General features: G+C 40.8%; 1 protein-coding gene across 2 annotated transcripts in view; it reads right to left on the bottom strand.

Annotated features, from left to right (window-relative positions):
- LOC138018714 (protocadherin-like protein) overlaps positions 1 to 15,000 on the bottom strand; it is a 242,109-nt gene that overhangs the window by 125,581 nt on the left and 101,528 nt on the right. For both annotated transcript variants that reach the window (XM_068865398.1, XM_068865397.1), the window contains exon 18: positions 7,456 to 7,705. In XM_068865398.1, the coding sequence (XP_068721499.1) occupies positions 7,456 to 7,705 (250 nt within the window). The remainder of the gene's footprint in view (positions 1 to 7,455; positions 7,706 to 15,000) is intronic.

The following is a 15,000-nucleotide window of genomic DNA, read 5'->3' as shown; positions in this document are numbered from 1 at the left end:
CTGTGAGAAATCGCGCTTGCGGACGATCTCCGACACAGGGTCAACGAAGTTGGTTTGTGGTAGCTTGTTACGCACAGGGCGTTTCAGTAACAATACTGCTGGAGCCACACCAGTGGTTTGATGAGGAGAGGTGCGATAGTTTCTCAGAATCGCTTGCAGTTCCTTTCTCCAGTTCCTTCCTTCCACTTTAGCGGCTTTAAGACACTTCTTCAGTGTTTTCACGAATCTCGCAACCTCACCGTTGGCCCTAGGCCATAATGGGGTTACCTTGCGGTGCTTGAAACCAAGCGCATGAGCAAACTTGGCAAACTCTTTTCCGCTGAAAGGTGGACCATTGTCTGATCTAACAATCTTGGGAGGTCCGGATGTAGCAAATAGCTGATTTAACTAAGGTATGACAGCACTAGCGGACTTTGACGACACTGGTTCTACGAACGGGAACCTTGAATAATCATCAACCAGTAGAAGTAGGGTTTCACCCTCAACATGCGCAAAGTCAATGCTTACTTCATCAAATGGGCTGTCAGGAAAAGTTGATACTTGAACAGGCTCTCTAGCGTACACTGGGGTTACAACTTGGCACGGCAAACAGGCCTTGACCTTAGTTTCAACCATCTTGTCCATGCATGGGAACCACACCTTTTCTGGCAGAAGGCCTTAGTTTTCACTATGCCCAAGTGACCCTCATGGGCGATGTCAACAATTCGTTCTTGTAGTGCAGCAGGAACTACTAAACGATTCGATTTTAACAGGACAGTGTCAGTGCAGGTTAACTGCTCCTTGACTTGCTCATAACGGGATAGCTCAGATAATGATACCCCTGGTGGTGCCTTATGCCAGCAACCAGATTTCATTACAGATATAACCGCTTGTAGCACTGGATCCGTTGCGGTTGCAGATTCTACCTCAGACAATGTTACAGCTTTTGGTACTGTGTCTCTTGTAATAAAACAGATGTGGTCTTCAGACTCGATTTCATAATTGCGAGACTCCAAGTCTCCTACTGGGTGTCTCGAAGCATAATCCGCTGGGTTTGAGGCACCAGGGCGATATTCTACCGTGAATCGGTACTGCTTTAGCTCGATGAGCCAACGTTCTATCCTGGCGGACGGTTTAGAGGTGGGGTTCTTAAACAACGAAACCAGAGGTTGATGGTCTGTGATTACTTTAAATTCCCCTCCATAGATGAACAGGTGAAAGCGGTTGACAACCCAGTAAACTGACAAAGCTTCACGATCAATCTGTGGATATCTAGCTTGAGTTGGTGTCAGTGGAGAACTGGCATAATGCAAAGGTGTCACTTCTTTAGTCGAAACATCTTTCTGGGTCAGGACAGCACCTAAACGAATGGGACTACCATCGACAAAGATGGACGTAGGTTTCTTTGGATCAAAGTATCAAAGGGTAGTCTTGGTAGATAGTGCCGCTTTAAGGCGTTCGAATGATGACTGTTCTTCCTCAGTCCACTGCCACTTCACTCCATTACAGGTCAGCTGTCGAAGAGGCCTGGTGATTAGTGCAAAATTCTTGATGAACCTAGAGCAGAATGCAGCTGAGCTAAGGAGGCTTCGTACTTCAGATACATTGGTTGGTGGCACAACATTTTGAAGAGCTTCAACCTTTTTAGGGTCAGGTGACATGCCCTGTTCAGAGAACACATGGCCAAAGAAGAGCATAGTGGTAACTCGAAATTGACATTTAGGTAAGTTTATTGTCAGACCACTCTCCTGGAGTTGACGGAACACTTGTCTCAGATGTCGGTCATGAGTGTCTTGGTCTGCGCCCCCAACGTAGATGTCATCACTGATGTTCTTGACGCAGGGTATGCCACGGATTGCATCACCCACCTTCTTTTGCGCTGCGCACGAGAGACCAAAACTGAGACGTTTGTATTGGAACAGTCCAACGTGTGTAGAAAACGTACTCAGGGCTCTCGAGTCGGGATGCAATGAGATCTGGTGGTACCCTTGATTTAAGTCGATCTTACTAAACACTTTATAACCGTTCAAGTTCGACACTACGTCATCTATGGTGGGTATGATGCATCGCTCCCTGATGATAGCTTTGTTTAATGAACGCATGTCCACACAAATTCTAATCTCGTTCGGTTTATTCGGCTTGGGCACAACAACAATTGGCGATACCCAAGGGGTGGGGCCTTCTACGCGTTCAATGATGTCATCTTTTTCGAGCTGTTTGAGTTTTTCCTCCACTTGTTTTCTTACATGGAAAGGGACTCGGCGATGTAGCTGAGCCACGGATTTGACAGATTCATCTACATGTATGCGTGCTGGTGCACCTTTGTACTTGCCCATTCCACTGGTTAGATTAGGAAATTCCTTGAGAAAATATGGGGCATCAGGTGGTAGGCTAACAGGAGGTTCGACCGTACTACCAGCTTTAATAAGATTTAATGCTTGTGAGGTTGTCCAGCTAAGTATGGAGCTTGATGAACCGTTTGCGACATAGAATGTTTCCACGGATGAACAGCTACCACTGGTGACAGTGGCTCGGAACTTTCCACACAGGGTTAGTGGCTTATCAGACATGTATGGATACACTTTGGCACTTGTTTCAACCAGTTGTGGCTTTGATTTAAGGTCATCAAAGTCTCTCTTGTTTAAGATATTCACGGTTGCTCCTGAATCTGCCATAATGCGGATTGGTGTGTTCATGATGGTGACCTGAAAGATAGGATTACCAGCTTCGTGTCCCTGTGCACCAATGTTAAAAGTATACTCTTCACTGTTGTCACTATCAACACCGACTAGAGATGACATTTCACTACTCGGAGACTCTTCAACATCTGCAGACCTGACATGGTATTTACCTATTGACGTTTTCTTCGGGTGCGAAGATTTGGACCGATTATTGGGTTTGCCGCCACAAACGTTAGAGAAATGGTTCATTTTGCCACAGTTCAAACACTTCTTACCTTGAGCAGGGTAAGTTCCTTGATGTGGGTAATTTCCACCACATAAACCACACCTATTGTTACGCAATCCAGACTTTGGTAGACCACTACAGTTCTCTTTCTGCTGAACGTCGGTTGCTTTATTTCTACCATAGCCCAGTGCATTGGATTGCTGTTTCTCCATCTCACTGGTCTGTTCGTCGGCGGTTTCCATGGCGCGAGCTACTTTCAACAATTTCTCAAGATTGAGGCTCTGTTCGATTGCTTTACGTCTCAGGCGAAGCGATGAGGTTCCTTGAATAATCTGCCGCTTCATTTCCAATTCGGGATCGGCGAATTGACACTTGCGTGCTAACAGCTGGAGACGTGTGTAAAACTCGACAATGTTTTCACCAGACTTTTGCGTTTCCTGACGAAAGACATAGACGTGATAACCCACACACTTTTGAGGCTCGAAATGGTCAGCAAGAGCCTTTACGGCAGTCTTGTATTCGTCACTTCCTTCCGGCCGTTCTGGAACGGTAAGGGTCTCAAACACATCACAGGTTTCTTCTCCCACGTAATGCAACAACATGGCTTTCTTTTGAGATGCTCGGGTAATGTTCATTGCTGTAAACATGTCCAAATTAAACGCTTGACATACTTCTCAAAGCGAACGGGTACTGTATCTCTTGGTTGAAGATCAAACTCAGGAAAGGTCGGTAGGTTAACTGCCATTGCAGAGGCTACTGAAGGCTGCGAAGGCGAAGTGGTTGATGAAGAATCTGCAGGCATCGAAAACAAGGCTGATCGGTAGGATTTTCCGGTTGATTTAATTAATTCAATTAACTCCAGACGTTCAAGGAGGAGATAGTTACTGACCATGGCCACAAACCAAAACACGCTGAAGAAGTCCGAAGAACGAATGAAACAATTGAAGAAAACAACGCCTCCAAAGAGCATAACGATCTACTAAGAAACGCGGAAAAAAGAAAACCAAAGCTTATTAAAAGCCAGCTATCTCACTGATACAGGGCACAATGTAACAGGCGTTCAAAAACAAAATGAACCCGGGCCCGGGTCAAACATTTAAAACCAGAAGATCACTCGCTTCCACCGCCGATCAACAACATATCGATCGAGCCCAGAAATAAAATGGCGCAAAAGCGTGAGGCCATAAGGTCACATTCACATTACTGCGGAGAAAATCAACACCAAGAAACTAAAAACACTATTTTCGAGACTAACTATTTTCTTGGAAGAAAACGTATCACACAGCAGTATAGAGATTCAAATGTAAAGCTTCATAGGGCAAAAACCAGTGCTAAATGAATCCTACGGAAACCGCCTAAAAGAGGCGCCCATTCACATATGTATTCAAGAGAGCAAAATTATGACAAAGGCAAAGGAAACCAGACCAGACCACGTAGAAGGGAATCGTGTAGGCCTGTCAACCCTTTTTAACACTTTACGTTTGTTGCCATCCCTATCACAGAAAGTACACAAGTCGTTTAAAGTGGTACTATGATCAAAAAATCATTTCCTTTTTTTCTTCAGATTTTGAAAGCGTGTTCGCTTAACACCTAACTGGCAAAATTTTGAGCTTTGAGTTTTATCCAAAGGCTGTTTATTTTGAGTGTAAGTTTTGGATTTCATGGTCCGTCATTTCAAAACTGGCCGATTGGACCTCAGAGGGTTGGATCTAGAGAAAATGACGTCATGTACTCACTAGCTTAAAATTTCAGCGTGTAAACGCAATTTATTATATATGCAAAACACGGGTTGAAAAGTCTGAAAGCCCGAAACTCCCGTGCTGCATGTTAATTAGGCCGCGTACACACGCATTGCATTCTTAAACTAGTGAGTGTTTGACGTCATTTTCTCCTCGACCCAGCTCTCTCAAGATTTTAAAGTTAGTAATGGCGGATCAATAAATAAGAAAATTCCAGCTAAAATAAACAGGTGTCTTTTTAAAATCAGAACTTAAAACTTGGGTGAGTTAGTGTTTAGTTAACATCGTTTTCAAATCCAAAGGAAAAACCAAATTTTTTTTTGGTCATAGTACCACTTTAAGGATGCTGTTTATCAAGTTGTGTGGAACAATATAGGTGACTGTCGAAATGACTGGTTTCCTCCCCTAGAAGGGGCACATTGCCGAACATTACTGAGTGAATTCAAGGTCAAGAGTGACGAATTTGAGATTGAAGACAGATTCACGTTTAAATACGACGGCAGTGTCTGCATTGCTAGGCTGGACCAAGCCACTGCATTTTCAACTTTCTATACTAATGACAGACCATCTACCAGATGGCTGGTAAAGAATGTTGTATTGCAATTGATGTGGTATTGGCTATGAGTGGCTCTGAAGCAAGTTGTTGAATCCTACTACTCAGTTATAAAGACACAGTCAATGGTGGGAGGTCACCCTCGTGCAAAGAACGAATGTGGACTGGAGTTTTCCAATGCCCTTGCAGTGCCAGGAAACAATCAAAGATGCGACAACCCTTTATTTAGAAGGCGACAAAGATGCTGGAATGCTCCGCCATCAGCTTCCACTGAGTATTCCTAGATCAAAGAGGCCGTGCCTTGAGCAAGTATGCTCATGGAAGCAAAGTTCTTGATCGCTTGGCTGCCACAACAGATCACTTTGTTCTTAATGCGAAGGACAGAAACAAAAAATGATTTAACATTTAAACCAGATTTTGTGCATATAATCTGTGAAGTTTATCACAATTTAGCCTTGCGATGAATGTTGCGTACTTTTTTGGTCCACAGTTTTATTGAGAATAAAGAATTTTGAGAATTTTGACAGTTATAACAAAAATGGAACTCGCTGAGCTGATCAAGTTCGATCAACTCAATTATTTTCATTTCATTTCCTTATTCGCGTGTTTATAGGTGAGTAAGAAATTCATGTACAGCTCACAGCTTTCCTACAACAAAAGAGAGGGAATCACATGTTAAGAGTTAACAAAAAGGCACACGGGCTTCATCATTTATTTTTTGCCATGTATCAGTAATACTAGTTTCTTCTTGTAGTTTATAAGCGTAGTAACTAGTATTCGACGTTATCTTCTTAGAGAGAGAGAACATGTAAGACAATTTTTCTTTCTAACTTGCAACTTGTTGGTAAGTTGAAATCAATTAAATCATGTCCACTTGTCTGTCGTTGAATAGCATTTAGAACACTGTCAAAGCATCAGGCAGAATTCACAGAAATAATTAATACATTATTTTGTTGTACAAAAGTGTTTGCCTCGTAAATTACCGCTGTTTTCTTAAAATATCTAAAGTGAAATTTTCATTTGGCGTACGCGTGCAAAGTCACGATTCTGGCGTGCACAGTCAACATGAAGGAAAAAAACTTGCGCGTGCACTCGTCATGCTTTGCAAACTGGCATATGAACTTGAACGCCATATCCTTCTTTGCCTTTAAGTTAGTTTAAGCAATCTTTGAACAACATTCGATTCATTTCTGCCAGGCTCTCTGCAAGATAAATCTTATTTTTTTCGGAATATCCAAGATCTTCAGTTGTTAAATCTTTGAGCTGCTTCCTTGCACGGTAGAAGTTATCTTTGACATCACGCCTCGTAAATTTGACTCTAATACACCTTATTCCAAAATGGCCGCCATTTAAAGATTCTTTTGTTTTTATTCAAATAAGCCCTTGATGCCTCGTTCTTACGGTTAAAATTCCAAAGAATATTTTATCTTGAACGAGGCAACAAGGACCAATTTGTATCCGCATAAATCAGCGGCCATTTTGGAATATGGTGTATAGCCGGTGGTCTAAGCTTGCCTTTGTATTTTTGATTTTGAGGCACTCGATGACTAACTGATATGTCATTTTTAGTAATATGCACTCCCAGTAGTTTACCGAGATCCTTGACAATATTATTAGTTATTATATTATTAGCTCTTCTGATGGAGAAGCAGCAAAAGGGATTCCTCGAATTTTCACGCACTCTCTACGAGTGTACTGCTCCAAATCATTGTTCGCTCTCGTGACTGATTCAAGTGATCTTTAAGTGCTGTAAATTGTTGCCTTTAAGATCTTATTCTCATATTTGCAGAATCTTATTCTCATCTTTCAAAGCCTTTCTCTCATCCTTTGAGCTTTCCATCATCCTTAGCACTTCATCGTACTTCGCATTCACAAATTCAACATGATTCATCCCTTCATCAACTGATTTTCTTTACTCGGCGATTGTCAAATTGAGTGGACTAAGTTTGTCGTCTAAAATGTTAGCAAATTGGTCGTAATTAATCGCCGTCACACTGGTAGACACTCACAATATTAAACAGATAAGCTATATCACTTTTTACAAAAGACTAAACTACATTTCACTGCAATTTCTTCAAGAGCGAAGAAAGAAGCGACCATCTTGTCCGCTGACCGCTGACCCCTCGTGCATCGTGGTAGAGAGAGTTGACAATCACATTTGTGAAGGCGACACTGCCCATCCCCATTTACCTCATCCTACTAAACGTGGACTGTGCTTAAGAAACCTCTCTGCTGCTTAGGGCTGTATCATATCTTTGTTGGTTTGTCATTACATACCGTTTCAACCTTTGATAGCGCGTGTTCTCGTAATATCTTTCAAACTCCAGGAAAATGTTCCTCAGATACGGAGGAAGTTTCAGAGACCCATTCGGAGCAATGTTGATGTAGGGTACCCGATGACAGGTAACTGAAACATCCTCGTCAACTTCATGATCATTTTCCACTATCTCGTAGATATGAGGAGCGTTGATTCTCTCAAGCCAATTCGGTGATGAAGTAGCATAGGGTGTAATATAGGCGATTAGTTCTAAAAAACAAATACACATACAAAATTATTTTATGCAGTGAAGCGATGAACTGCTGTCATTTCGAACCATAGGCTGCAGCAGTTCGTCCTTGTCAACTTTCTCCACCAAGGAGACGCAAATGAAACATGCCATATTCACCGCACACGTATTTTGTATGCTTCAGTCCAGTTTGGTTTAGCAAATAAAAAAGCCTGGCCTGTGATCTGTTCCGGCTGTTGCAAAGCACGCAGGAAGCGGTTGGAGCACTCAAGAAGTGTAAGGGAAACACGAGAAATAGTCGAGCGTTTTCCCTACTTCTTGAGTGCGCTATCCGCTTGTTAAAGTGCCCCTGTGATCAAAAAAACCACTTCCTTTTTTCCTTCAGATTTTGTAAGTGTGTTTGCTTAACACCTGACTGGCAAAATTTTGAGTTTTGATTTTTATCCAAAGGCCGTTTACTTTGAGTGTAAGTTTTGGATTTCACGGTCCGCCATTACTCACGTTCAAAACTGACCGATTCGACCTCAGAGGGTTGAATCCAGGGAAAAGTGACGTCAGAGGCTCACTAGCTTAATTAAAATTTCAGCGTGTGAACGCAGCTTATTATATATGCAAAGCGTGAGTTAAAAAGTCTGAAAGCCCAAAACCCCCGTGCTGCATATTAGTTCTGCGGCGTACACAAGTATTGCATTCTTAAACTAGTGAGCCTTTGACGCCATTTTCTCCTCGATCCAGCTCTCTCAAGAACATAATGTTAGTAATGGCGGACCATTAAATAGGAAAATTACAGTTAAAATAAAGAGGTGTCTTTTTGAAATCAAGGCGTGGGTCACTTAGTGTTTTGTTAACATAGTTTTGAAATCCAAAGAAAAATATGAATTGATATTTTGGTCACAGGGGCACTTTAAGTGCTTTACAACAGAACAGATCACAGGCAAGGTTTCCTTGTTTACACTAAATAAAGAAATTCTTAATTTCCTCGCGCCTTCGGCTAAAATGTTTGGAAAAGTTTATTTTCCGAACCCTACGAGTGGCGTCAGCCGTGCATCTGCACTATAATAAATCAGAGCGTGCGTTATATCGAAACTTTATTATAATATGATTTCTTATGATTTGGTGCGGCATCTCCCTTTGCATTAATTCTGGCTTTTTAATCACGTGAACGGCGCGTGATCCTTCGGCATCCGCGGAAGCAGAACTCCTACGTTATGTACTACTATCGGCGGTCATGTTTGTTCACTGAGACAAAGGAAAACGTTAGTATAAAATAGACCCAGATTCCCAGAGGATATCAGTTTTGTCAAAAATATGGCCGCCGTTTCTCTGTGACTTCATGAGAAAGTTAAGAATTGACTAATTTAAGCCTTGCTCACACTAAACCTCGAGTATGATCGAATTAAAATCTACTTGACTTTCCAATAGGTTCAAATCAACTAATTACTTTCTCTTTTAAACTTTTGCGGGTGTGAACACAACCATAATTGAATAAAATTAAATGCAATATGATAGCCTGAATTATACTTCAGTTGATCATAATCAACGTTGAGTGTGAACTCGGCTCCGCTTTCTTTTTCGACACAACCGTAAATGAATAAAGTTTCTCTTTACTTGTTCGAAGCCTGAAAACAAGTTCGCGAGGCATTTGTTTGCTGGTATCATCAGCACGCCTCAGAGGGAAATTAAAGCACGCTTACTTATATTGAATTGGATTACAAGAACATTTACTATGAATTTTAGCTGTAAATGTAATGCCTCGAAGATATTAGCTCCTGTAGTTATTCGGAAAAGGCTTATGACTGTATATTCCAAAGGCGAGTGGGTGAGGCGTGGGTTTTCGATGGCGGCTTCCACTCAAAGCTCTCTATCAAATTGGAAATTGCTACATTTTCTCTTGGCTTTCTTCCACTTATCTTTCCGTTTAATGGCCAACAACTTCATTTATCACAAGCAGTACTTGGAAAGCGGTGTACTACTCAAACAAGATACATCTCGACCAAGAATCTTATCTCGTACAAACGAGCTTAGAAGAACTATCGTTAGCTGGAATAAATGGGGTTACACTTGTGTTCATCTACCAGCAAAAGACCTTACGATATGTATAGACATTCATCCTAATCCGGGGCCATGTTCCGAGAAGTATTCGAATGCACAAGAAGGAAACACAAGATATCACTACAAGCTCAACACTCAACATGCGGCCGTCCAACTACCTATTGTGTACAATAGTAGTCAACTACCAGCTTCATGGATAACTGGGTACTGTCGTTTGAATTCTACTCTCTTGTCTACCACTGCGTCTTTTGACATCTTGAGATATCAAGGATCTAGAGTAGGAAGATCCATACAGGGATCTAAAATGGCAGAAAATCGTCGTATTCAAGTTCGTATTTCATCGAGGTACTCAACAAAGTTACACCATCAAATTTTGCATAATCTGCATAATTCCAATGTGACAAACTCCTTAAAGACTTCCGCCAACAATAGAAACCCGTCCAGTTTAATAACTATTCATCCAGACATACAATTAATAGCCGTCATATAAAGTATAATGTTACACTATCATCAGTGCTGGAGCATCATGCCCCGTTAAAAGTTGTTACTAAGACATTAAGACCGACAGTCCCATTGTTTAATGAGGTCATTGTGTGTTCAAGAAAGGTTCGAAGGAAAGCTGAGAGAAAATGGAGAAGAAATAGAACAATGGAAGATCTACAAGTATTTAACACTAGAAGAAACTATGTGATTTTTCTGTTGAATAAGGCAAGACGTCAATTCTATTCTGAATTTATGGAGGAGAACAGCGTTGATCAGCGCAAACTTTTAAGAGCTGCAAATGAGATCCTTGGCATTAAAGAGAACTTTGTTCCTACATTCCCGGATCAACTGAATAAAACTTTACTCGCAAATGACATTGCAAGGTTCTTTGTGAAGAAGATTGATGACATTCAAAATGAAATAGAATCCACACATGCTATTTCATCAGATTTGCACGAAGTACCGCCAGACCCTAAAATGGAATGTGCGAAAGTTTTACGATCATTTAAGCAGTTGTCTGGAGGCGATATTAGCGCAATCATAAAGAAAGCCGCCAAAAAATTATGTAATTTAGACCCTATGCCAACCCAATTGGTGGTCGACTGTCTTGACCAATTGCTACCTGTTAATTGTTCACTATCACGGGGTGTTTTCCCTGAAGAGTGAAAGGATGCGCTCGTCAAGCCTCTCCTCAAAAAACCTGGTCTTGGTACGGCTTATAAGAATCTAAGGCCCGTAAGCAATCTGCAGTTTCTGTCAAAAGTAACAGAGAAAGCAGTTTTTGACCAATTACATAGTCACCTGGCTGAGAATGATTTGTACCCCCTACTGCAGTCCGCATACAGAAAGCAACACAGCACGGAAACGGCACTTTTAAAAGTTGTAAATGACATCTTCCATAACATGAATCGTAGACATATTACATTATTAGTCCTGCTTGACTTAAGCGCAGCATTCGACACAGTAAACCACAAGATGTTACTACAGAGACTTGAAACATCATTTGGAATTACAGAATCTGCGTTAATGTGGTTTAAGTCGTATCTGTCGGATCGTTCGCAACATGTTATCGTAGAAGGTGCATACTCTGATAGCACTGAATTATCTCATGGAGTACCGCAGGGGTCCTGTTTAGGGCCGCTGCTGTTTACCATCTATGCTAGCAAGCTCTTTGAGGTGGTCAAAACCAGCTTACCAATTGCACATGCTTATGCAGATGACTGTCAGCTGTACTTGTCTTTTAAGCCAGACAGTGGGTTAAGTGAGATAGAAGCTATAACATCGATGGGGCATTGTGTCAAAGCAGTCAGAGCATGGATGTTAAAAGATCAACTTAAACTGAATGAACAAAAAACGGAATTCTTGGTTATAGGGACGCGACAACAACTAGACAAAGTATCCCTTGATGAAATGACAATTGGAAATTCTAAAGTTAAAACAACTACTACAGCGAGGAGTATGGTTCGATCGTAACATGAAATTTGATACCAATATAACGAAAATGTGCGCTATGGGACATTTCTATCTATACAATATAAGGAGAATAAGGAAGCATCTCACATATGAGTCAGCTCGTACACTAATGCAGGCAACGATAATAGGCCGATATGATTATTGTAACAGTCTTCTTTATGGATGCTCTGATGGTCAAATTAAAATGCTTCAGTGCTTGCAAAATATGGCTGCTAGACTTATATGTAATTCTACACGTTTTTGTTGTATTACGCCGTTGATGTTCAAACTACACTGGCTACCAGTCTGAAACTAAGAACTAAATACAAAATTTTATTGATGACTTTCAAGGCAATACATGGACTATCTCCCGATTACATACAAAGTCTAGTTCAAGTCAAAAAGAAATCACTATACAATCTCCGATCTAATGATGAAGTTTTATTGGCTCCACCAACTTTTAAATCAAGTAAGACAACAGGAGACAGAGCTTTTCAAGTGGCAGCACCCTTTGAATGGAACAAACTTCCAAAATCACTTAGATTAGAGAACGATTTAAAATCTTTCAAAACAAAACTTAAGACATTTTTATTTCAAAAAGCTTATTATTAATTTTTTTAACTGTAAATATAATCATACAACTGTAAATATAACTGTAACTGTAGCTGTAAAATACAACTGTAAATATAATCATAATTAGTCATAATTTTTAAACATTGTAAATAACCTTCTTGTTAATTTTAAGCGCCTGAGATCATTTACCTATGGATTATGCGTTATATAAGTACTTAATTTGAATTTGAATATGTTATAATTGGAAATTAGTTAAATGGTCCGTCGAAATCTATTGTTTGCATGAGCTCGGTGTAATGCAGTACCCACCTTTGGTTGCACTCAACTCTCACACTATAACACTCAAGTTTAACTGTTACATGGGTGGTGGACCAATTCTATTTCTGGACATTAAAGCATAGGAATGCCGGTGATTGGAATCCCCGATCGCTGTTGTCATGCAGGGGCAGGCAGAGCTCTAGTGTCCCACTGGTTGATGCTTGATTGCATGGTTCCTTTCACCTTCTCTTCATACTTTGACCGAAAAAAAAAAACCAGACAAAACTAGCAAGCAATTAAAATAACACTTAACTACCCAAAGCAAACTTGCAATAGTATGAAGAAAATTTTAAGCAGCGAGCTGAATAGTTGATACATGTAATTCAATGTGAATAAGAAAAAATACAGGAAACAAACGCGAAATCGTTAACTCTTAAATTAACGAACATCATTATATTCAAAAACATAAAACAAACAGCGGCTACAAACATAATGATAAAGCGCATTTTACTTTTGAGTCGACGTCTCGTATGCCACAACATACATCTTCAGAAATGACAGTTGAAAAAATTGAAATGTGATATATATATATATATATATATATATAGATAGATAGATAGATAGATATATATATATATATATATATAATTAAGAAGACTGGTAACTAGAGAGAATAAGATAAAAACTGAATATAAATAGATAGCAGTGAAAACTGATCGTTTAATAAAGAAAGATTTTTCACTGCCAACGTTTTCGTTTAACGTTGGTTTAAGGTCGCGTATTAATAAAGTTTCCTTTATTTTACGATGCAAATCAGATCTACCATTGTCTAAAACTTGAAAATGATCCCATTTTATGTTGTGGCCTGTTTTTACTGCGTGATCTGCAATAGCGGAAGTTTGACTGATCCCATTGAGTGCTTTGAAATGATATTTTTTACGGTCACCTAAGCGACGTTTCGTTTTACCAATGCAAAACTCGTGCAAAACTTATGTTTTTGATTAAGTTGAAATGGCCAAAGAGCAAGAATTTTTTTCATTATATTTACACTCATGTAATATTCATCATCCCGCGCGATGACGTATTAGGCATTATTTAAGCGGATGTAATTGTGCGAGGTGGTCAGTTCGCAAAGGGTGTCGTCGAAAAGCATCGGCCCTCCTTCCCGTCCTTTCTCTGACGGATTTAGCTCTCGGGGTCCCTTGTCGTGTTCTTCGGCAGAGATCACTTATTCCTCCATATCTTAATGCTAATTAAGTCAGCGGTGTAATGTCTTTAATGTGAACAAAGAATACGACAACCGAATGTTTCGTCTTCCGAGAGCAGCACGTGTCTTTTTGTTTTTTTTATTAATTCTCCAAAGCATGCTGGGGCCGTTACACGAGTCACACAACACATGCAATATTACATCCCTCCTTTCCTTGGACACTACAATCTACCATGTAAATAAGCTAACAAAGTCTTCAATGTTCCGAAATCGTAAGCTGCCAAACACAACTGCCCGTGAAAACAGCATACAGGTCTACAGGTTCTCTGAAAAGTTCACTACATGATCCACAACAACACGAACTAACAGTTCAGATCTCTTCAATTAATCTCCTCGGCGGGCGGACAGTTCGCTTAGGTCTGGAGATACTGAGCTGAGGCGGATGTAACGCGATTTCCTCTTCTCTTCCGGTTGACGGGGACGTTTCTTTCTTGAGGGGTAGGATGTTCTCGCACTGTCATCACGAGTGTCACTCTCTTGGATCAGCGTCTGTGGAATGCTGCAGAACATGGAGACATTTCTGGTTACCTTGGACCAATCACCTTGTTGGGCGGTGACCATGGTTCCTTTCCTTTCCGTAACTACCAGTGGAGTAGGGTTAAATGGTGTCGACAGTTTTTTTAGCTGGGTTTGTTTCACCAGAACAGTGTCTCCTACATCCATAGGCTTTGCTTCAGTATGTAGACGTTTGTCTGCATAGCATTTCATGATGCTGTTTGCCTCGGCAACTCACTTACGCACATTACTGTCATCGGGATGAGTGAATGATTCAGCATCTGGCATGTTTGTTCGCGGGTCATGACCAAACAGGAGACTGTATGGAGTAAACCCTGTGGTGGTATGAGGAGAGCAGCGGTATGCTCTCAGAAACTGATGCATAGCATAGATCCAGCTCGGCCCTTGGATCTTCGCCTTCATTAAGGGTTTGTTGAAGTTTTCAACTTGCCCGTTAGCCTTCGGTCAGAAGGGAGTTATCTTGCGATGTTTGATACCGCAGGTCTTAAGAAAACCTTTCCACACTTGGCTGTTGAAAGGCGGGCCGTTGTCGGTTTTGAAAACGTCAGGATATCCATAGGTGCAGAATACTTTGTCCACCACTTGAATAACCTGTTCAGCAGCAGTAGAGCGTACAACCTCTACAATAGGAAAACAAGAATACTCGTCTGTAATGATCAGCAAGTACTGACCAGACGGAAGAGGACCACAGAAGTCTATGCTGAGGTTGATCCA

This window comes from Montipora capricornis, chromosome 10, assembly GCF_036669925.1.
Source record: "Montipora capricornis isolate CH-2021 chromosome 10, ASM3666992v2, whole genome shotgun sequence".
NCBI classification, from domain to species: Eukaryota; Metazoa; Cnidaria; class Anthozoa; order Scleractinia; family Acroporidae; genus Montipora; species Montipora capricornis.
The sequence above is the reverse complement of the archived record's forward strand: the minus strand, read 5'-3'. Positions and strand labels throughout refer to the sequence as shown.